Source organism: Mustelus asterias, chromosome 12 (genome assembly GCF_964213995.1).
Source record: "Mustelus asterias chromosome 12, sMusAst1.hap1.1, whole genome shotgun sequence".
NCBI lineage: Eukaryota > Metazoa > Chordata > Chondrichthyes > Carcharhiniformes > Triakidae > Mustelus > Mustelus asterias.
In genome coordinates this window covers 92,028,156-92,051,513 of record NC_135812.1, presented here as the reverse complement: position 1 = coordinate 92,051,513, position 23,358 = coordinate 92,028,156, and the positions used below count along the sequence as shown (strand labels likewise).

The window sequence follows — 23,358 nt, the reverse complement described above, 5'->3', positions numbered from 1 at the left end:
ACCTCAGAGGTCATATCCCAACGTGACTGGAAACCAGTGCTGAGGTTAAGCCAAGTAACGGTAATTGAGATATGTGCCAGGTTACAGCAACATCTTGAAGCACAGTCTGTCGATCTTCATGTCCTGCCAGTGGCTCTGAAGGTTACTGTGGCTCTGAACTTTTATGCTTCGGGCTCTTTTCAGAGCGCAGAAGGGGAATGTGGAATATGTGGATATTCACAGTCAGCTGCACAAAGCTCCAGCCAGACAGTCATTGAGGTCCTGAGCTTCCACTTAGCTGATCTGGGCCCTCACACTGTACAAGCACCGTGAAGTAATGTTAACCTGATACATAGAGCAGCCAGGCAGAAATCTCTCTAATGTGCTTCACAGTGCTCATTCACTGTACTGTGTGCGCCTGGACGAGCAGTATGGACATACAAGCCTCAGTGCTTGTAATGAAAACTAATCTCAGTCATGGTGACCATGAAACTATGATCAATTACTTTACAAACCCATCTGGTTCACAAATGTCCTTCAGAGAAGGAAATCTGCCTTCCATAGCTGATCTGGCCTAAATATGACTCCAGACCCACAGTAATGTGGCTGACCTTTAACTGCCCTCTGAAATGGCCACTCAGATCAAGGGAATTAGGGATGGGTAACAAGTGGTGGCCTTAGCAGCGATTCCCATGATTAAAACAAGTATGTTCCAGTCTTACTCCTTTTTTAAAATTCATTTCTGGGATGTGGGTATCACTGGCTAGGCCAGCAATTGTTGCACATTCATAATTATAGAACCATAGAATCCCTACAGAACAGAAAGAGGCCATTCGGTCCATCGAGTCTGTACTGAGCACAATCCCACCCAGGCCTTCCTATAACCCTGCTAATTCCTCCGACACAAAGGGGCAATTTAGCACGGCCAATCAACCTAACCCGTACATCTTTGGACTATGGGAGGAAACTGGAGCACCCGGAGGAAACCCACACAGACACGGGGAGAATGTGCAAACTCCACACAGACAGTCACCCAAGGTCGGAATTGAACCTAAGTCCGTGGCACTGCGAGGTCGCAGTGCTAACCACTGTGCCACCGTGCCACCCAATTAGCCGCGAGAAGGTGGTGGTAAACTGTCTTCTTGAACCGTTGAAGTCCATGCTGTTATGTTGTGGCTGTTATGACATTGTCAAGTGATTTGAGGCTTTGTTTGGAACAGAAGGTATTTATTGATAAGAGAAACTTAGTTACAGGAGGTTTACGCAGCACAGAGGCTGCCCTGGGGCAGAACCCAGTTCTACACACTTGCAACATGGTGCCAGGAGTGAAATGCCCAGGAGAGAACTCTCTCTCTCCGGTGTGATCACTCACTCTCGGTTCTCAGTGGTCCCTGAAGTCAGGTGACCCTCTTAATCTGTACTGTCTTAAAGAGACAGACACTATATACACAACACATGTGGTATAGGTACACCCACAGTGCTGTTAGGGAGGGAGTACCAGGATTTTACTCAGTGACAGTGAAGGAACGGCAATATATTTCCAAGCCAGGATGTGAGTGATTTGGAGGGGAACTTCTAGGTGGTGGTGTTCCCAAATGTCTGCTGCTCTTGTCCTTCTATATTGTAGTAGTCATGGGTTTGGAAGGTTGTAATGACCTCTACGAGGCCATGAGGTGGGCCTCTTGGAGTATGAGCTCCCTGATTGAGGAAATGATTTCCTGCCCAATCAGGGAGTCTTGCCTGTGTGTATAATGAGGTGTGTTATGTCTACTGACACTCCAGATTCTGACTTTGTACCTGAAGCACTCTTAGGAGTGAAGATAAGTTTGTTAAAAAGGGAATCTGGTGAAGGGACACCAACGGCTGAGGAGTTACTTCAAAGGTGCTGCAGATATGAATCTTCACTTGTGTGCATGTGCCAAACAATTCACCTTTCTGGAACACAGCAGGTGATGGAACATATCCCTGCATTGTAGCCATGGTCATCTATATTCTGATACGGAAAGGATGTCCCGAGGCATGGTCCATTGGGGAGACCATGCAGACGCTACGACAATGGATGAATGAACACCGCTCGACAATCACCAGGCAGGAGTGTTCTCTTCCTGTTGGGGAGCACTTCAGCAGTCACAGGCTTTCAGCCTCTGATCTTCGGGTAAGCGTTCTCCAAGGCGGCCTTCACGAAACATGACAATGCAGAATCGCTGAGCAGAGACTGATAGCCAAGTTCCCCACACATGAGGACGGCCTCAACCGGGATCTTGGGTTCATGTCACACTATCTGTAATCCCAACGACTTGCCTGGGCTTGCAAAATCTCACTAACTGTCCTGGCTGGAGACAATACACACCTCTTTAATCTGTGCTTAACCCTCTCTCCACTCACATTGTCTGTACCTTTAAGACTTGATTACCTGTAAAGACTCGCATTCCAACCATTATCTTGTAAATTGAGTTTGTACCTATACATGCCCTGTTTGTGAACAGAACTCCCACTCATCTGATGAAGGGGCAGTGCTCCAAAAGCTTGTGGCTTGTGCTACCAAATAAACCTGTTGGACTTTAACCTGGTGTTGTGAGACTTCTTACTGTGCTTACCCCAGTCCAACGCCGACATCTCCACATTATCTATATTCTCCGACAGCACTATCTGCTGCGGTGCTTTCTGTCCATGTCCCCTTTGGGGTTGTGGGAGGGTTGCACCAGCCAATTGGATTTAAGATGTCAATCCTACTCTGCACCTCCACCAGAATCTGGAGGTCCTAATTATCATTCCAGGACACTGAAACTCCCACTCCTTCCACACTCTCATTCTGTGTGACAATCTGGCAAAACAAATTCAAAACCAAAAGGGCCATGTGGCGTGCAGCTTACAAGGCTCTCAATCACATTTGTCTGCTTAAATGCACAAACCATCTTCGTCATTACATCAGTGAGTACTGCTGAGGATGGGGAAGAGGAAATGGCTTCACACAAATGCATGGTGCCATGGATTTTGTTGCTGTCCCTCCCAGATGCCATCCTGTACCCCTAACCACTAATTAGCCTGCTAGCATACTCCCTCTGAGTCACACCGTCCTGCTATGATAGTGTGCAGCTGAGGGGGATTTGATCAAAGGTCATTGGGTTGGTGCATCCTGAAAAAAAATGGGTGGCAAGAGGGCAAGTGGATGGCAAGGGACTGTGGCAATTGTAGTGTGCATTAGACATCTCCAGAGGCATAATAATACCGTGCATTAACCCAGAATATTGTGAGCAAACACTGATGCCAAGATGGTGCCATCTCCATGGCTGTGTCGTGTGACACCTCTCCATAATTTACATGGTTTAGCATTCTCCTTCATTACAATGTGAATAGGCAGTAACAATGACTACTTTTGCCGATGGAAATCCCAGGACGGGCCATTTATCTCAGGGTCAGTAACTGGTTGGGTGACATTTAGAGAGTATGCACCCACCTGACTGCTGAGTGACATCTCCTCCAAGGCACAGTTACAACCTCCTGGCTTACAAATGGACCCCCATACCAGCCCACTGCTTAAACCCAACCAAGGGTCCTTTTCCACCTCTACACCACTTCAGGAGCTTGCTGGCCTGACTCCTGTTATCCCCTGGAACCAAAATCAGAGCTTCCGGGGCACCTTTACCCGAGTCCGATTTGTAAAGTCAGGAATTTGCCCCACTCTGCCCTCCAAAGTAAAAATTCAGGCTTTAATTTTCCCAGCTCTCGTGCACATGGAAATATCTCCTTTAATTCCTTACTTTCTTGGAAGTTCCACACAAAATGTGACACCGATGCAAGATAGAAAGTCGAACAACATCAGTTTGTACATTTCTTGTCCAATCTTTGTCTCCCAACACTGGAGGACGAAGCAGAAATAATATCAGTAAACATGCAAGCAGCAGCGTGAGATGTGCTGCTGAGAAACTTTACAATGAGGAGTTGCTTTACTTAAATTGGAGATATCTGAATTACAAAGTATCATTATTCATCCAACGTTCTGAAAACTCCCTGGTTTGCAAACAATGGGTCCAGCAAAATTTGGGACATTGCCTGGCAACAAAACACTAAATTAAGCAGCAAAATGTTGATCAGAGTATGGCGTATGAAATGTTAAAACTGAAATCACATAGGTTGGCTCACTATTTTGGCTCACCGAGAACAATTTTGCTTTGTACAATGGCATCCAACAACTCAAATCACAACCGGAATTCTCCGACCTGGCCCATGGCTGGGATTCTCCAGTCCCGCTGCAGTGAATGGAGTTTTAGCTGAGCAGCAAGTTCTCCGTTCTCACTGGCAGTGGCAGCGGGGGCGGGGGGAAGGGCAGGGGGCGCGAATGAGATCAGAGAATCCTGGCCCATGTCTCTGAGAAACGTATCTGTTCACCCAAAATAGGATTGTTCCAGAGGGGTTAGTGGGCCAACTAGCTTCACATCTGCAAGCAAGCTTCACATCTGTGAGCACGCAATGTTCAAATAAATTAAGTGGTTGCAAAGCATGTTGGAACATCCTGAGGATGTGATAGGACGATATGCAAATGGAAGATGTTTCCTACACTCAGAGGCCGGGAATGATGGCAGTCTCGCTTGCAAAAGGGCCAATGAATGTGATTCCGGGAGTAATGCTACGTCCCTTCCTTAATGAAGTCAAAAACTTGCAAGAGATTGGATTTCTGTGTGATGTTGCAGGAACAGACTTGTTACCCTTCAACATCATTGAGCTCTCTAAAGCTATTGTTGCTTTTTCACTCACCTGGTACTGTATGTTGTAACCACAGGCTTCACAATCCTCACTTTTATCTGCAGAGCAGGTAATATTCTGCCACAAGGAGAACATCAGCATGCTCAGATTGGACAGTCTTAAGAATACACTCCTAGACGGGAATAAATGGAGAATCTCAAAAACAGGGAAACTTTATACATTGCCGAAAATCATAGTTTTTCTTCACGGAAAGACAATTTTTCCTGTTTTTCTTTTCTTTGTGTTAGTTGTACTGTATGGTGATTGAGAATTTAATGCCATTGGGGTGGTGGGAATCAACTGGAGCTTATCCTGTCATCCGAGTGAAACTTGGGCTGTTTGGTTCTGAGGTGCATATGTTTGTAATGCGTATCTCTGCCAATAAAAGCTTATAAAGTATGGAAAGATTAAGTTCCAGTTCCCATCCTTCACTTTCTGGAATAGATAACCTTGCTCCGACAAAACGTAATTCTCTGTTTCTGGCTAATTTAACCTCAGTTATACTCCGTATCCATTGTTGCTTCAGATGTTAAAAATACAAGTGGTGTTATAAGCAAAAGTTGGTGGTATTGTGATGCAAGACAATGATTTATGCTGTAAAAGTCCTGGCAATAATAGCCGTATGAGGTTAGTTTGTGCTGTAGCAGGCCGCGTTACGATGGTGTTGTGCGAAAATACTGCACAGATACTGTATATGAGGATGTACATGGCTAGAGAATCTCTCCTGACAACTGATACGGGTGCAGTAAATGAACAATAGTGTGGTGATCAGGAGGAATGCTGGTTGGCTTCTCCTCACCACACCACTTTGGGAACAATTGCCTCCTCTTCCATCAGCTAAGAGAATCAAACGTCAGACCTTCCCAGTCTACACACAAGTTAAAAAATCAAGACCCATCAAAAAATCTTTGTTTTATTCTTTAATGGGATCTGGGCGTCGCTGGCAAGGCCAACATTTGTTGCCCGTCCCGAAATGTCCTTGAACTGAATGGCTTGCTCGACCATTTGAGAGAGCAGGTAAGGGTCAACCACATCCCAAGGCTTTCTACAAATATGTCAAGAGTAAAAGGATGAGATGTGAAGGCATAGGACCCTTAAAAGGTGAAGGGGGAAAAGTTTGTGCGGAACCGTTAGAAATGGCGGAGCTGCTTAATGAATACTTTACCTCGGTATTCACGGTGGAAAGGGATCTGGGTGGTTGTACTGCTGGTTTGCGGTGGACAGAAAGGATCGAGCATGTGGACATAAAGAAAGAGGATGTGTTGGAACTATTGAATGGCATCAAGGTTGGTAAGTCGCCGGGACCGGATGGGATGTACCCCAGGTTACTGTGGGAGGCGAGGGAGGAGATTGCGGAGCCTTTGGCGATGATCTTTGCATCGTCGATGGAGACGGGAGAGGTTCCGGAGGATTGGAGGATTGCAGATGTGGTCCCTATATTCAAGAAAGGGAACAGGGACAGCCCGGGAAATTACCGACCGGTGAGTCTAACCTCAGTGGTTGGTAAGTTGATGGAGAGGATCCTGAGAGACAGGATTTATGATCATCTAGAGAAGTTTAGTATGATCAAAAGTAGTCAGCACGGCTTTGTCAAGGGCAGGTTGTGCCTTACGAGCCTGGTTGAGTTCTTTGAAAATGTGACCAAACACATTGACGAAGGAAGAGCGGTGGATGTGGTCTATATGGACTTCAGCAAGGCGTTCGATAAGGTCCCCCATGCAAGACTTCTTGAGAAAGTGAGAGGGCATGGGATCCAAGGGGCTGTTGCCTTGTGGATCCAGAACTGGCTTGCCTGCAGAAGGCAGAGAGTGGCTGTGGAGGGGTCTTTCTCTGCATGGAGGTCAGTGACCAGTGGAGTGCCCCAGGGATCTGTTCTGGGACCCTTGCTGTTTGTCATTTTCATAAATGACCTGGATGAGGAAGTGGAGGGATGGGTTGGTAAGTTTGCTGACGACACCAAGGTAGGTGGTGTTGTGGATAGTTTGGAGGGACGTCAGAAGTTGCAGCGAGACATAGATAGAATGCAAGACTGGGCGGAGAAGTGGCAGATGGACTTCAACCCGGATAAGTGTGTGGTGATCCATTTTGGCAGATCCAATGGGATGAAGCAGCAGTATAATATGAAGGGTACCATTCTTAGCAGTGTAGAGGATCAGAAGGACCTTGGGGTCCGGGTCCATAGGACTCTTAAATCGGCCTCGCAGGTGGAGGATGCGGTCAAGAAGGCGTACGGCGTACTGGCCTTCATTAATCGAGGGATTGAGTTTAGGAGTCGGGAGATAATGCTGCAGCTTTATAGGACCCTGGTTAGACCCCACTTGGAGTACTGCGCGCAGTTCTGGTCACCTCATTACAGGAAAGATGTTGAAGCCATTGAAAGGGTGCAGAGGAGATTTACAAGGATGTTGCCTGGATTGGGGGGCATGCCTTATGAGGATAGGTTGAGGGAGCTTGGTCTCTTCTCCCTGGAGAGACGAAGGATGAGAGGTGACCTGATAGAGGTTTACAAGATGTTGAGAGGTCTGGATAGGGTAGACTCTCAGAGGCTATTTCCAAGGGCTGAAATGGTTGCTACGAGAGGACACAGGTTTAAGGTGCTGGGGGGTAGGTACAGAGGAGATGTCAGGGGTAAGTTTTTCACTTAGAGGGTGGTGGGTGAGTGGAATCGGCTGACGTCGGTGGTGGTGGAGGCAAACTCGTTGGGGTCTTTTAAGAGACTTCTGGATGAGTACATGGGATTTAATGGGATTGAGGGCTATAGATAGGCCTAGAGGTGGGGATGTGGTCGGCGCAACTTGTGGGCCGAAGGGCCTGTTTGTGCTGTGGCTTTCTATGTTCTATGTTCTATTGCTTCGGGCTGGAGTCACATGTAGGCCAGAACAGGTAAGGATGGCAGATTTCCTTCCCTAAAGAACATTCGTGAACCAGATGGGTTTTTAACAACAAAAGAATGCTTCATGGTCACCATTACTAAGACATGCTTTCAATTCTAGATTTTCATTAATTAATTTAATTTAGATTCCACCAGCGGCAATGCTGGGACTTGAAACTGCGCCCCCGGAGCACTAACCTAGATCTTTTGATCACTAGACCAGCAACATTGTCTAATGTGGAGACAATGATGTAGTGGCAATGTTTGTAAACCACCAGGACAATTCTCCCAGTGTCCTGCCCAGCATTTATCCATTAACCAACACTACCAAAAATAGTGAGAGGTTTCACGGCACCAGATTATAGTCCAATAGGTTTATTTGAAATCACAAGATTTCGGAGCACTGCTCCTTCATCAGGTGAAGTGACCTGAAGTCACCTATTGGGCTACAACCTGGTGTAGTGTGACCTCTCATCTTGTCCACCCCAGTCCAACACCGGAATCTCCACATCATGACCACAAATTGTCACATTTATCTATATAACTGCAGCTATTTAACTTCAAAATCAATTCACCATCTATGAAGCACTTGGAAATGTCCCAATGACATGAAGGTGCTACTTAAATTCACAATTTTTTTTTCAGTTTATTACTGTAGTGCTGCTACTACAGTTCGGCAAGAGTAACTGGGAGTGGGTGGTGGTGGTTCATGCCCAAGTTATTTTAGGCTCAGGATGTTAAATAATTTCTTAACACAGACAGTGAATGATACTGCAACTGACTAAAACTCTTTTTTTTAAAGTTTTCAGATTAGACCATAAGACCATAAGAGATAGGAGCAGAATTAGGCCACTCAGCCCATCGAGTCTGCTCCGCCATTCAATCATGGCTGATATTTTTCTCATCCTCATTCTCCAGCCTTTTCCCCATTAACCCTGATCCCCTTATTAATCAAGAACCTATCTATCTCTGTCTTAAAGGCACTCAATGACCCGGCCTCCACAGCCTTCTGCGGCAAAGAGCTCCACAGATTCACCACTCTCTGGCTGAAGAAATTCCTCCTCATCACTGTTTTAAAGAGTCGTCCCTTTAACCTGAGGGTTGTGCCCTCTGGTTCTAGTTTTTCCTACTCCACGTCCACTCTATCCAGGCCTCGCAGTATCCTGTAAGTTTCAATAAGATCCCCCCCTCATCCTTCTAAACTCCAACGAGTACAGACCCAGATTATTCTCAGCCAAATACAATGCTGGTTGACAACAACGCATAACTTACTGATGTAGCCACAGTGACTGAAGTGAAATTAGTTCATTTCCAATGGAAAGAAGAAACTCGATTATTCCAATGTCTGGAAGAATAGGCTAATGTGTGAGTACATTTTCCTTTAATGACTGGGAGCAGCCCTGACATCAATAAAACACCAAACCTAATTGCACATCGAATAAAGTTTACCTGATTAGTATCAAATTGATTTCAGTATTTGGCGGATATTCTTCGTATCGGACAACTATCCGAAATAAGAACGGCAGAAGAATATTACTAATAGAGATGACAATAGGTGGAAGATATTCCATGAAGAATCCGGAGACAAAATAAATTTCCCCTCTTCCATTCCCCTGGAAAGAAAAGTGCATTGTTTTATCAACGTGAGATGCATACATGATGGCCTTCATATCCGTGCAGCCTTCTTGATTTGATTTGATTTATTATTGTCACATGTATTGGGATACAGTGAAAAGTAGCGTTTCTTGCGCGCAAGACATAGCGTCCATAGCGAAGGAAAGGATAGGGTGCAGAGTGTAGTGTTACAGTCATAGGTAGGGTGTAGATACTGCATGAGAAGAGGATGCTGATTGTTTGGCAAGTGGACTCCGATTGTAGAGGCATTGCCACGGAATATGCACTAAAATTAGCTAGTAGGAAAATTCAACAAATGCTTTTAGAAAGCCACACTGTATTATGTGAAGATCATCAATATAAAATTGGAGCCCTCTAACTCCAAAGATGATGTTCCTAATCTTTTTAACTGAAATAATGTTATGGATGTTTGAAAATTTCTGACAACATTCCTCGGTTTTTGGTTTAAATTATATTTTGGAAAGCAGGCATTGCAGAGAAATGCAGCATCCATTGCCCATCCCTGGTTAATCCTGAGAAAATGATGGTGGATCTCCTAGCATTTGTGGGGCTACTTCAGGAGGGTAATCAACCACATTTGTGTGAGGCTGGAGTCACATGTCGATTGGAGTCGGCAAGGGCAGCCTTTTTCCTTCTCTAAAGGATATTAATGAGCCAATAATTATGACAATTCACAACTCTACTAGTATCAGAGTTGGTTAGCTCTGTTGGCTGGACAGTTGGTTTGTGATGCAGAGTGATACCAACAGCGTGGGTTCAATTCCTGTGTCGGCTGACGTTATTCATGAATGTCCACCTTGCCCCTTGCCTGAAGATCACCACACCTCAAAGGGGAGAGCTGCCTCAGTTCATCTGGGACTATGGTGACTTTACCTTACCAACTTCTTATTTCCAAATTGTTTAACTGAATTAAAACTCTCAAACTACCATGGTGGGATTAGAATGCATGTTCTTAAAGGTTAAAGTTTATTTATTAGTGTCACAAGTAGGCTTACATTAACATTGCAATGAAGTTACTGCGAAAATCCTCTAGTCGCCACACTGTTCGGGTACACTGAGGGGGAATTTAGCATGGCCAATGCATCTAACCAGCACATCCTTTGGACTATGGGAGGACACCGAAGAACCAAGCTTTCTATAATAGGGTGACCAGAACCATACTGTGTACAGTTCTGGTCACCCTATTATAGAAAGTATATTATTAAACTAGAAAGAGTGCAGAAGAGATTTACTAGGATGCTACCAGGACTTGATGGTATGAGTTATAAGGAGAGGCTGAATAGACTAGGACTTTTTTCTCTGGAGCGTAGAAAGCTGAAGGGTGATCTTATAGAGGTCTATAAAATGATGAGGGGCACAGATCAGCTAGATAGCCAATATCTTTTCCCAAAGGTAGGGGAATCTAAAACTAGAGGGCATAGGTTTAAGGTGAGAGGGGAGAGATATAAAAGGGTTGGGAGGGGCAATTCTTTCACACAGAGGGTGATAGGTGTCTGGAACAAGCTGCCAGAGGTAGTAGTAGAGGCGGGTACAATTTTGTCTTTTAAAAAGCATTTAGACAGTTACGTGGGTAAGATGGGTATAGAGGGATATGGGCCAAACACGGGCAATTGGAACTAGCTTAGTGGTTTAAAAAAAGGGCGGCATGGACAAGTTGGGCTGAAGGGCCTGATTCCATGCTGTAAACCTCTATGACTCTATGACTATGACACCTGGAGGAAGCCCACTCAGACATGGGGAGAACATGCAGACCCCACACAGACAGTGACCCAAGCCGGGAATTGAACCCGGGTCCCAGACGCTGTGAGGCAGCGTTCCTAACCCTAACCTTAATGTAACCCCAAATTTCCCATGCCGTTAACCAATGAGTGATTATGTCCTCCCTCCTTTAATTTCCACTCACAGTTTAGAATTATCAGGTGAATTGTTTCTGACTCTGGCCTCAGGATGCATTGTAGAGAAATGTAATCATTTAATGACCAATTTGCTGATTAATCTCTGAAACCGGGGAGAAAATAGGTTAAGAGCTTGGAAATGTAAAAGATTCAAATTGAAAGCAGATTCAATTTAACTGCCTTTAAGAAAAATAAATATATAATTTTGATATTATCCGAAACAATAAGCTATCACTGTAAGGGAACCACTACTAAATCTAAGACGTGGAGATGTCGGCGTTGGACTGGGGTGGGCACAGTAAGAAGTCTCACAACACCAGGCTAAAGTCCAACAGGTTTATTTGGAATCACAAGCTTTCAGAGCGCTGCCCCTTCTTCAGGTGAGTGGAGAGTTGAATTCACAAACCAATCCACTCTCCACTTACCTGAGGAAGGAGCCACGCTCCGAAAGCTCGTGATTCCAAGTAAACCTGTTGGACTTTAACCTGGTGTTGTGAGACTTCTTCCTACTAAATCCAATAAAGAATACAGGAGAAACCTCTTTCCCCAGGGGGTGGAACTTGCTACCACAGGTACTAGTTGCAGTGAATAGCTTAGATGCATTGAAAGGGAAGATCAGTTAATGCATGTGGGAGAAAGGAATAGAAAGATGTGACTGGATGAAGTAGGGTGGGAGGAGGCTCGCGTGGAGCATTAGCCCTGTCAGAATTCAGTTGGAAGTTTAACAACACCAGGTTAAAGTTGTGCGGCAATTTTTGTATAATTTTACACCTGCAATCTAGTCATTCGATATTCTGTAACCTGAACAACGGGGCCTGTGCACTGACCTTCTGCTGGAATTGTTGGGATTCTTTAGTTGCTTGGTAAATGCAGTAGAAAGCTCCAGTCAGTAAAACCATGATGAACAAATTGAGTGCCAAACGGGTGAAGTAGAGGACCATTTTGTCTTTTGTGCTTCGCTCTGCTTTCCTCTTCCTGCACATTTGCTCTTGCAAATCGATCTAGTTCAGAGTGAAAAACAAACCATTGATCAGGATTCAGATCCTCAGTTTTGTTCAGTCCAGCTCAATGCAAGTTTATATTCAGCTGACCACTGTATCACTAAAAAGTGACACCAGCCATTGAAACAATAAGATGATAATCCTGCCGCAATGTGTGATGGTGATGCTGGGCTGGGTATCAGCCATCCCCAGTTATAATCGCAAATGGTTCATTTCATGAAACCATACCATGCCTGTAAAAAATAATCATGATGTGGAGTTGCCGGCATTGGATTGGAGTGGTCACAGTAAGAAGTCTCACAACACCAGGTTAAAGTCCAACAGGTTTATTTGGTAGCACGAGCTTTCGGAGTGCCACTCCTTCATCAGGTGAGTGGGATCTGGCCACTCACCTGATGAAGGAGCAGTGCTCCGAAAGCTCGTGCTACCAAACAAACCTGTTGGACTTTAACCTGGTGTTGTGAGACTTCTTACTGTGAAAAATAAATAAAGCTAAACATTACAGGTGTTACATTTGAAACAGCGTTATAATTATCATTTTGGATTCTGATTTCTGAAAACAGTTTGCAGTGAAGTTTTCCAGGAATTGAAAGTCAAATTTAAACAAGCCAATTAAGATGGGCTAATGCAATCAGGCCAAGCTGAACTGGGTTCTACATTTTGTTCAATTGCCACATTTTCGCCCAGCTGCAGGCATCTTAAACATTTTTGTCGGGAAATGACGATTTTTTTAAAGCATTAGCGAATTATTTCTATGCAAGCAGGTTTCGTTGCACTAAACGCTTATTGATCACCATTGCACCCCCTGCTGGAGTATTGCATCCGATTCTCAGCATCACACTTTAGGGAACATGCGAAGGCTTTATTTCGGGTGAGGAAAATATTTACAGATTGTTCCACGGATGAGGGACTTCAGTCTGGTAGATTGATCGGAGAAGATAGAGTTGTTCTCCATGGGGAAGCGAAGTTAGAGAGAAGATTTGACAGAGGTGTTAAAAATCATGAGGGTTCCATACAGAGGAGAGAGGGGGCACCCATTCCTTTTGGAGAGTTCGAGAACTAGAAGACCCCAATTAAATCTACCTATTGTAATATTTCCATCTGTTAAAAAGAAGTCTTATGACCAAATTTTATCCATTGGCAAATCTTTGATTGATCTGAATAGAAACCACAATGTTATCTATCGCAGATTTTAAAAATTTGTTCATGAGATATGGGCATCGCTGGCATTTATTGTCCATCCCTAATTGTCCCTGAACCGAGTGGCCATTTAAGTGTCAACGACATTGCTGTGACTCTGGAATGACATGTCGGCCAGACCAGGTAAGGACAGCAGATTTCCTTCCCTAAAGGACATTAGTGAACCAGATGGGTTTTTTCAACAATTGACAATGGTTATCATTAGACTTTTACTTCTACATTTTTTTTCCCCCATTGAATTCAAATTCCACCATCTAACATGGTGGGATTCAAAGCCGGATCCAGAACATGAGCCTAGATTACTAGTCCAGCAACAATACCATTATTGAATGGTGGAGTGGACTCGATGGGCCGAATGGCCTTACTTCCGCTCCTATGTCTTATGGTCTTATGGCCTCCCTTGGTCATCTTCTTGGCTATTAATTAGCTGTTCTCCATAGGGAAGATCCAGCTGTTCTCTAGAAGGAAGAGAAGTTAGAGAGGAGATTTGACAGAGGGGTTAAAATCATGAGGGGTCGATACAGAGGAGAGAGGGAGAAACCGTTCGAGAACTCGGGGACACCGATTAAAATGATTGCCAAAAAGTGACATGAGAATATTTCTTAAAGCATCAAATCAGTAGGATCTAGAATGCACTGTATCACAGCATGGAGACAGATTCAATGGTGGCTTTCAATTTCAAGAGGAAATTAGATGAATCCCTGAAGAGAAAGTATCTACAGTGTTACGGGGAAAGGGCGGTGGAATGGGACTAGCTGAACTGCTTTGGTAGTGAGGCAGCGCTGAGTCAGTGGGCTGAATGGCCTCCTTCTATGCTGTAATCTTTCTTTGATTATATTCTACGATCCTACTAAATGCAATGCAATTGGTAACAGCCTCGACTAATTTGCAGTCCGGATCACTGAAAAGTGACACCAACGCGGAAACAATATGATGAAGGTGATATTTCACCTCAATATTCCTGCCACACTTTGTGATGCTGATGCTGGGCTGGGTATCAGCCATTGCTACTTATAATCACAAATAGTTCATTACATAAAACCATACCGCGCCTGAGAAAAATAAATCATAGTAGGAGCACAGTTCAGGCTTGTAAAGTACTGCAAAACCTACACTCACATCTTGTGAGCAAACTATCCAATCAAATCATTAAAATTCAACTGCAGTCTGGCAAGAATGTTTGATACTTCCCAATGGTTCTGTCGAGGGAGGCCTTGTGGCACGGTGGGTAGCATCCCTACCTCTGCACCAGGAGCTCCAGGTTCAAATCTAATGCCTGGACTTGTTGGCCATGGAAGGAGTGTTCAATGTGTTTCAATGGGAGGATAATCAGCTCAGGAATCCTTTGCCCCAAAGGGTAAAAAAACAGTGTGGTTGTGAAGATATGCTTAAAAAATAGTTCAGGCCCTGGTCTTTCTCTCTCTGGGAGTCATGATGTGGATAATAATAACATCATGACTACCATCAACATCGCAAACTTTCTCTCTCTGCCAAAGGGAACGGTTCCTCTTTACCTCCTCTGTATGATGATTTTTAACACCTCTGCCAAACCTCCTCTCAAACTTCTCTTCCCCGTGGAAAATGACTCCAGCTTCTCCGGTCAAACTACGTGACTGAAGTCCCTCAACAAGTGTCAAGTCTTGCTAATTAACAGGTGAGAAGATCACCAACTGTGATAGATAATGTTGCGATTACCATTCAGATCAGTCAAAGATTTACCGATGGATAAAATTCAGTCCGAAGACATCTTTTAGCGGACGGAAGTATTACAATTCGGTAAATTTTATTGACCACATGTTGAGGAATCAATTACTGCAGAATCTGCGGCAATATCACCAAATAGTCAAATATAAAGAGAGTTTAGGAATAAACAGATTTTCTGATGTGAACAAATAAATATTTGTTACCAAATATTAACCATGTTAAAGAAGCTTTGCTCCAATTTACAGCAATCAACTTGGCAATTGAAAAAATGCACATCTGATGTTCAGCCACTGTGTTCTACAACAGTTCAGTTAAAATGAGATTTTAAAGCAGTCATTTAAAAACAAGAGTCTATCGCTCTGCTTCCGCGTCATCATCATATTTTTAATTAACGAGGCTGTGATATGGTGTTTCAGTGAAGCTGCAGTAAAGCTGAAAGTTACAATACCTTCAGATCATTTACAATGCTTTGTTGTTTAAGTGTGCCCATAACAGTCGCCTTGATACAGAAGTCCCAAAGAGTGAAGATTTTGGCACTGTGTCTGGTGCTGTAACTCGTCTCGTGCATGTATTCCTGCTTAAATCCACTCACAATCCTGCAGGGAAGACAAAGATTGAACATTTTCTTGAAAAGGACCTTCTTACACTAAACTATAGCTTAACCCCAAGACTGTCTTTCACCCACATTGACCATCTCTGCTTTCCTTTTCAGAGGTTACATTGTCAATATTTCCTCCTCGTTCATCTTTCAGACTGCAACTGGCACACAGCTTCAAATAGGCAACATACCAGGTGTAAATTTACTCAATGGGATTGCAATAATAACAAAGAATTTACATCACGGCTGGAATTCTTGGCGGTTCACACCCCTGCTGCAGGCGAGGACGGGGAATTTGGCGCTCAGCCAAATCTCCGTTCACTGCAGCGGGATTGGAGAATCCCGCTAGCCTGAACAGTCGGGAAATTCCGGCCCACATGTGCAACAGCGCACTGACGGCACCAACTACCCTCGGATTGTTCCTAGAAATAAGAGCACAGCCCAGGATATAATGATGGTGTGGAGATGCCGGCGTTGGACTGGGGTGGGCTCAGTAAGGAGTCTCACAACACCAGGTTAAAGTCCAACAGGTTTATCTGGAATCGCAAGCTTTTGGAGCGCTGGACTCACCTGATGAAGGAGCAGCGCTCCGAAAGCTCGTGATTTCAAATAAACTTGTTGCACTTTAACCTGGTGTTGTGAGACTTCTTACAGGATATGATGGGCCTGAACTCCCTCAGTGTGGCATTCAGTAAAGGATTGCCACTCTGTGCCCAATTTCATGCCTAAATCTTTTCCCAGTCTGTCTTGACTCAGCCCAGGCAGTGCAGCACACCACAGGACCTGGTGTTGAAGTGCACCTTTTTTACAGCACCTGCTGCTGCAAACCAGGTAAGTTTAAAGGGCCATTGAAGATTTACGTCCCTGACAGATCAGGAAGAATGTAAGTGTCAAAGATAAGTGGGTAGGATTGGGAGTGGGGGAAGGGAGGGGTAGGGGGTGGTTGGACGTCAGATGCAGGAGGGGTCAGAAGTTGGGGAGGTTGGTGGTTGGAGGTCAGAGGCCAAAGGTCACAGGGGGGTCGTTGGTCAGAGGTCAGACCTCGGAGGCAGTGGGCCTTGGACATTGATGGCTGGGTTGAGCCTCAGTGGCAAGAGTCAGGCCTCAGAGTTGGGTCAGATCAGGCCCGGGGGTGTGTGGGGGTGTTAGCATCAGGCCTGGAAGGAATCCAGTTGAGGGTGGGGTTTCAATATTTAGTGACTGTTTCAATATTTAGTGGTTAAAGTTTATTTATTAGTGCCACAAGTAGTCTTACACAAAGCTACTGTGAAAATTGCCTCATGACCACACTCCGGTGCCTGTTCGGGTACACTGAGGGAGAATTTAGCATGGCCAATGCACCTAACCAACACGCCTTTCGGACCGTGGGAGGAAACCGGAGGGAATCCACACAGACATGGGGAGAATGTGCAGACTCCACACAGACAGTGACCCAAGCTGGGAATCGAACCCAGGTCCCTGGTGCTGTGAGGCTGCAGTACTAACCACTGTGCCACCATGTCATGGTTGTATCAACAGTGGTGAATTTAAAATGAGGACAGGGCTGTGAAAGTACTAACCTTCTGATAATCCAGCAGAGACAAAGTAGGAAATAGATGGCCATGGTCAGCAGGTAGGCCAGAGGAAGGTTATAGTTAAAGGTCTGGTTTCCATCAAATGTATAATACCCATAGAACATGTAGGAAGTTTCCATAAATCCCTGTAAAAAAAAAGATCAATATTACAGAAGGAACTATTTAAGGAATTTAATCATAATATTAACATTTAATGTTGGTCTCCACTATAAATCTGCACATTTGATTACTAGGTCATTGTGTTTCTAATGACAATATATTTGATAATTGGTTTTGGTTGAACTTCCTCCAGCCTTGCAGTGAAAAGACATAAGCCCCTCACAATGGAAGCTGTATCTTAGCCTCTCCTCATATCCATCCACGTTCCCAATTGTTCCTTAACATTCTAGCAATCACCAACACCAACTATTCCCTATCCACACATAAACACACACACTGACCGTCTCTCTTTCTGCTGCCCTTTCATCAATGTTTAGGCCACTATCCACATTTGGAGGTTGATTTCTCAAATGTTCACCTTTCAGAATCCATCACGCAATCTCCACTTTGTTTAAAGCTTCACTGTCCATATCTTATTCCCTCACTGAGCCATGTTCACCACCGTCCTGGAAAACCTCCACTGGGTCCTCAGTTCCCATCTCACAGATTTCCAAATCTTTAATCCTCACTTACAATGTCACATAGGTCTAAAGGAAACTCTCCAGCACTTACCACCTGCCATCAAACATGGTGGCACGGTGGTTAGTACTGCTGCCTCACAACGCCAGGGACCAAGGTTCAATTCTGGCCTCGGACCACTGACCTGTATCTGGCTGGGTTTCCTCCAGATGCTCCAGTTTCCTCCCGCAGTCCAATGATGCCTGGGTTAGGTTGATTGACCATGATTAATTGACCTTAGTGTCAGGAGGATTAGCAGGGTAAATATGTGGAGTTGTGGGAATAGGGCCTGGGTGGGATTGTGATTGGTAAAAACTTGATGGGCCAAATGGCCTCCTTCTGTACTGTAGAGATTCTATGGTATTGGAAGTATTTTCAGGTCGATAATCAACTTGTTTGGATATTTATGAACGAATGAGGATTTGAGTATAGGGATAGGGATGTTTTGCTGCAGTTGTATAGGGTGTTGGTGAGGCCACACCTGGAGTATTGTGTGCAGTTTTGGCGTCCTTCTCTGAGGAAGGATATCCTTGCTATGGAAGGAGCACAGCGAAGGTTTACCAGACTGATTCCTGGGATGGCAGATCTGTCATATGAGGAGAGTCTAAGTCGGTTAGGATTATATTCACTGGAGTTTAGAAGAGTGAGAGGGAATCTCATAGAAACTTATTGATGCGCTACTCAAACACGAGGCCTGATGCTCGGTAAATGAAAGGCTTATATTTACTGTAATGAAGCAGCCAGTACTTATATACACTATCCCAGACTGAAGGGGTCCCGGCCAGAGCAGGGACTCTTATACCTCTCCCAGGAGGCGGAACCCGACTGGGATGTGCCACAACACTACAGTACAAAGGTGTAACAACCCCACCCTAACCCCAACAGCAACAATAGCACAACCCAACAGTAACATATGTACATCCTTGTAGTACTGGCCAGACCCTGGCTCAGTACTATCCAGTGGGAACCAACGATGGTTCACCACACTTATAAAATTCTAACAGGGTTAGACAGCGTAGAGTCAGAAAGGATGTTCCCGATGGTGGGAGAATCCAGAACGAGGGATCATAGTTTGACAATAAGGGCTGTTGCAGGAAAATCCTTGGTAGGCTACAAAATTTTAAATAATCAGGGGTTTACAATATTAATGAATTACTAACCACTGAATGAATTACCTCAGATTAGATTTACAGATTAATGGGAAATTTTCTGCATGAAGACAGAACAAATAAGTACGAGATTTTCTAATTCTAACATATTTTAGATTTTAGGATATATGCAACTATATTTTTGTGAAGCTTTATTCAAGGGCAAGTCATTGCATGGCATGATGGGATGAAACCTGATAAGGCAGACTACATTCTTAAGAAAAATGGATTTGCAGAATAGGCATATATATATTTTATATATATATATATATATATATAAGCAGAAGTTTCAAACAGTATAGTTCTTAATGTTACTTCATGCGAACAATGTAGTTATTTTATGAATAGAACATTCAAGCCATACGAGATAAAACAGCTTCTCTCAGACACAGGAATTCCATTTTCTGGTCTGGCCATGAACACAAATGGGAGTTGATGAGATAAATTAATGAGATTCCATGATGTCAGATATTGGAGTGAAATTGGCAAAGGGATTTAACAGACATTAATTGATTGATTTATAATAATAATAGTTGGTTCCGTCTGCCGGAAAGGTGGGAAAAGTGATTTTTAAGAAATGTATAAATGATTTAATTCAGCTATTGTACTCTAGATTAGTGTTGGAAAGTGCAAGACCTTCTCTGAGGGATCCTCAACTGAACAATGTTGGTCTCCCACCAATCGTTGGTCAAATACCTTTGGCAGGATACTGGATTGAGTCTAAAGTTTTTAGCAATACATGGTCCCTGAGTAAACCCTCCATCATTCAGAAAGAGTGTTCCCAATGGTGGAGGAATCCAGAACTAGGGGTCATAGTTTGAGGATAAGAGCTTTTAGAACTGAGGTAAGGAGAGTTTCTTCACCCAGAGGGTGGTGAATTTGTGGAATTCACTACCAAAGATGTGCGGGTTAGGTTGATTGGCCAGGTTAAAAAAAAATTGCCCCTTAGAGTCTGGGATGCGTAGGTTAGAGGGATTAGCGGGTAAAATATGTGGGGGTAGGGCCTGGGTGGGATTGTGGTCGGTGCAGACTCGATGGGCTGAATGGCCTCCTTCTGCACTGTAGGGTTTCTATGATTCTATGATTCTATGAGAAAGTAGTTGAGGCCAAAACGTTGTCTGATTTCAAGAAGAAGTTAGATATAGCTCTTGAGGCTAAATGGGTCAAGGGATATGGGGGAAAGGGGATCAGGATATTGAATTCCATGATCAAGCATGATCAAAATGAATGGCGGAGCAGACTCGAAGGACTGAATGGCCTACTCCTGCTTCTAGTTCCTATGTCCTTCCTATGGCCTTGGAGCTTCTGGTCCAGAGATAGGGACACTACCACAGTGCCATAAGACCTCTTCCACTGCTCTTCACCTCTGAAAAATACCTCAAAATATATCTGTGCCTTTAGTCACTCTTCCTGCCTCTCCTCCCAATGCTAGTTCAGGGTCCATTTCACCTGTTGGGAAGTGACTTGCGGCATTTAAAAATGTTAAAAGCACTTTCCAATGTTGGTACCTAATTGAAACTTAATTTTTCCTCCAAATCTTTTTGTTCCACATAAGATGATTTATTTAAAATGTTTATTAAATCTTTTGATGAAAATCATTTCCTGGAAATAATTTTGAACCTAACACATTCCAAAAGTTACACAAAACGGCAGGGTGGCACAGTGGTTAGCACTGCTGCCTCACAGCACCAGGGACGCGGATTCAAATCCTGGCTTGGGTCTCTGCCTGTGCGGAGTCTGCACGTTCTCCCCATTTCTGTGTGGGTTTTCTGCGGGTGCTCTAGTTTCCTCCCACAGTCCAAAAGACCATGCTGGTTAGGTGGATTGGCCATGCTAAATTCTCCCTCAGTGTACCCGAACAGGTGCCGGAGTGTGGTAACTAGAGGATTTTCACAGTAACTTCATTGAAGTGTTAATGTAAGCCTACTTCTGACACTAATAAGTAATCTTTACAAATCCAGTGGAGTAACATGGAGTTAAAAAATAATAATTTTGTTAAACAATGAAGCTATATAAACTATATTTGCCTGCATTGGTTAAATGTCAGACTGTCCTCACAAGTTTAACTGAGTTATCTTGACAATCAGTTTGCAAGCTGTGGTTAGTTAAGCCGCGGTTAGTTAGCTGCGGTTAAATTGGAGAGCACACCAGGCAGCATTATGGTGTCAAGCGTCAATTACTCTGATCCTCTGTAATGCTTCATTGTGAATGCCCTCCTGTGTGAGGGCTGTGTAAAGGCAGAAAATAAAATGACAACAGCTTAGTTTTCTCCATTTGAAGGAATACATGTTGATGTCATTCAGCTCTCGAGAGCCGCAGAGTTCTGAGACCAGGCCTCCATCTGCCCTGACTCAGTCACTGACACACACACGCATTTATGTTAAAGACTACTTTAAACATGATGCATTTTTGGTCATTTCAGCTAAATAGTTTAGGCTTCTTCTGGAAGTTTCTCCACCACCAAAATCTAACGCGGGATGCATTGATTTGGATGCCATTTATAATTTAAACTGTGTGATCTCACCTCGAAATTAGTTGGAGTTCTTGACCACTGAATCATAGAATCCCTACAGTGCAGAAGGAGGTCATTCAGCCCATCGAGTCTGTACCGACCACAATCCACCCAGGCCCTATTCTCGTAACCCCACATATTTACCCTGCTAATCCCCTGACACTAGGGTCAATTTAGCATGGCCAATCAACCTAACCCGCATAGTCTTTGGACTGTGGGAGGAAACCGGAGCACCCGGAGGAAACCCACGCAGACACGGGGAGCATGTGCAAACTCCACACAGACAGTGACCCGAGGTTGGAATTGAACCCGGGTCCCTGGCGCTGTGAGGCAGCAGTACTAACCACTGTGCCACCGTGCTGCCCCTGAACCAGAATTTGGTACTGTAGTTACGTGTAATTTCACATGTTGCAAATTACCGATTTCATAGAATCATAGAAATCATAGAAACCCTACAGTACAGAAAGAGGCCATTCGGCCCATCGAGTCTGCACCGACCGCAATCCCACCCAGGCCCTACCCCCATATCCCTACATATTTTACCCACTAATCCCTCTAACCTACGCATCCCAGGACACTAAGGGGCAATTTTAGCATGGCCAATCAACCTAACCCGCACATCTTTGGACTGTGGGAGGAAACCGGAGCACCCGGAGGAAACCCACGCAGACACGAGGATAATGTGCAAACTCCACACAGACAGTGACCCAAGCCGGGAATCGAACTCAGGTCCCTGGAGCTGTGAAGCAGCAGTGCTAACCACTGTGCTACCGTGCCGCCTTGTGATATTTGACTTGTGATATTATGTCCCGGTATCTGGTTAAAATTGATGTAATGGGACGGCACGGTGGCACAGTGGTTAGCACTGCTGCCTCACAGCGCCAGGGACCCGGGTCCAATTCCGGCCTCGGGTGACTGTCTGAGTGGAGTTTGCACATTCTCCCTGTGTCTGCGTGGGTTTTACTCCGGGTGCTCCAGTTTCCTCCCACAGTCCAAAGATGTGCGGGTTAGGTTGATGGGCCATGCTAAATTGCCCCTTAGTGTCAGGGGGATTAGCAGGGTAAATGTGTGGGGTTACAGGAATAGGGCCTGGGTGGGATTGTGGTCGGGTGCAGACTCGATGGGCTGAATGGCCTCCTTCTTCACTGTAGGGATTCTATGAATCTAAGTTTAAGACGACTAATAGGGATTTTAACTGCTCTCTTAACTAGGGAGAGTGGCGAGATGAGGCACTCAAGGCGCAGTTATTTTAGTGAGAATAATTGCCTGAAATGAATAGCAATTATAAAGGTGGTGAAAGGAGATCAGTTCCCACTGATTGGCTGATTTCTGCAAACCAAATTCAATAAAACATATGATGGCGCCATCCTGTGGAGAAATGTTGCAATCTCACAATGTTACTATTTTATGGCGCTAATTACTAACATTGTAATTTTATGCTGTTATCCAAGTTCTTAAACGATTTTAAATACTTTTTTTTACAAATTATGGTTCAGTAGCCAAAACGGCTGTGCATACCTCTCGGGCTGTTAATCCAATGGGGATAAATAGTTTTTTGTCTATTACTTTTGACATTTGATTCTTTATTCAGCATTTTCTATATTCTGATTTTTACTCTGTGATTTTAGAGATCACTTTTCACGGTTCTGCTTTCGGTAAGATTGCACCATTTGCCAATGAAGAACCTACACACGCTCCCTCAGAAACCCATCAAGTCCTGGACAGAAAAATGACACAGATCATAGAACGTCCCCTCTCAATTAATTCTGCGTAACAACTCAATCAGGTTATTCTGCCGCCCTACCTCCTCAACTGTAAACACTAAGCAGCTTTTCAATTC

The 23,358-nt window shown here is 44.3% G+C and overlaps 1 protein-coding gene across 2 annotated transcripts in view; it reads right to left on the bottom strand.

The window, feature by feature from the left end:
• Nucleotides 1–23,358, bottom strand: part of LOC144501699 (transmembrane channel-like protein 7) — a 50,700-nt gene that overhangs the window by 12,396 nt on the left and 14,946 nt on the right. For both annotated transcript variants that reach the window (XM_078225639.1, XM_078225640.1), the window contains 6 exons: nucleotides 17,187–17,326; nucleotides 15,478–15,625; nucleotides 11,952–12,125; nucleotides 9,044–9,207; nucleotides 4,735–4,855; nucleotides 3,741–3,838 (listed from right to left, as the gene is read on the bottom strand). In XM_078225639.1, the coding sequence (XP_078081765.1) occupies nucleotides 3,741–3,838; nucleotides 4,735–4,855; nucleotides 9,044–9,207; nucleotides 11,952–12,125; nucleotides 15,478–15,625; nucleotides 17,187–17,326 (845 nt within the window). The remainder of the gene's footprint in view (nucleotides 1–3,740; nucleotides 3,839–4,734; nucleotides 4,856–9,043; nucleotides 9,208–11,951; nucleotides 12,126–15,477; nucleotides 15,626–17,186; nucleotides 17,327–23,358) is intronic.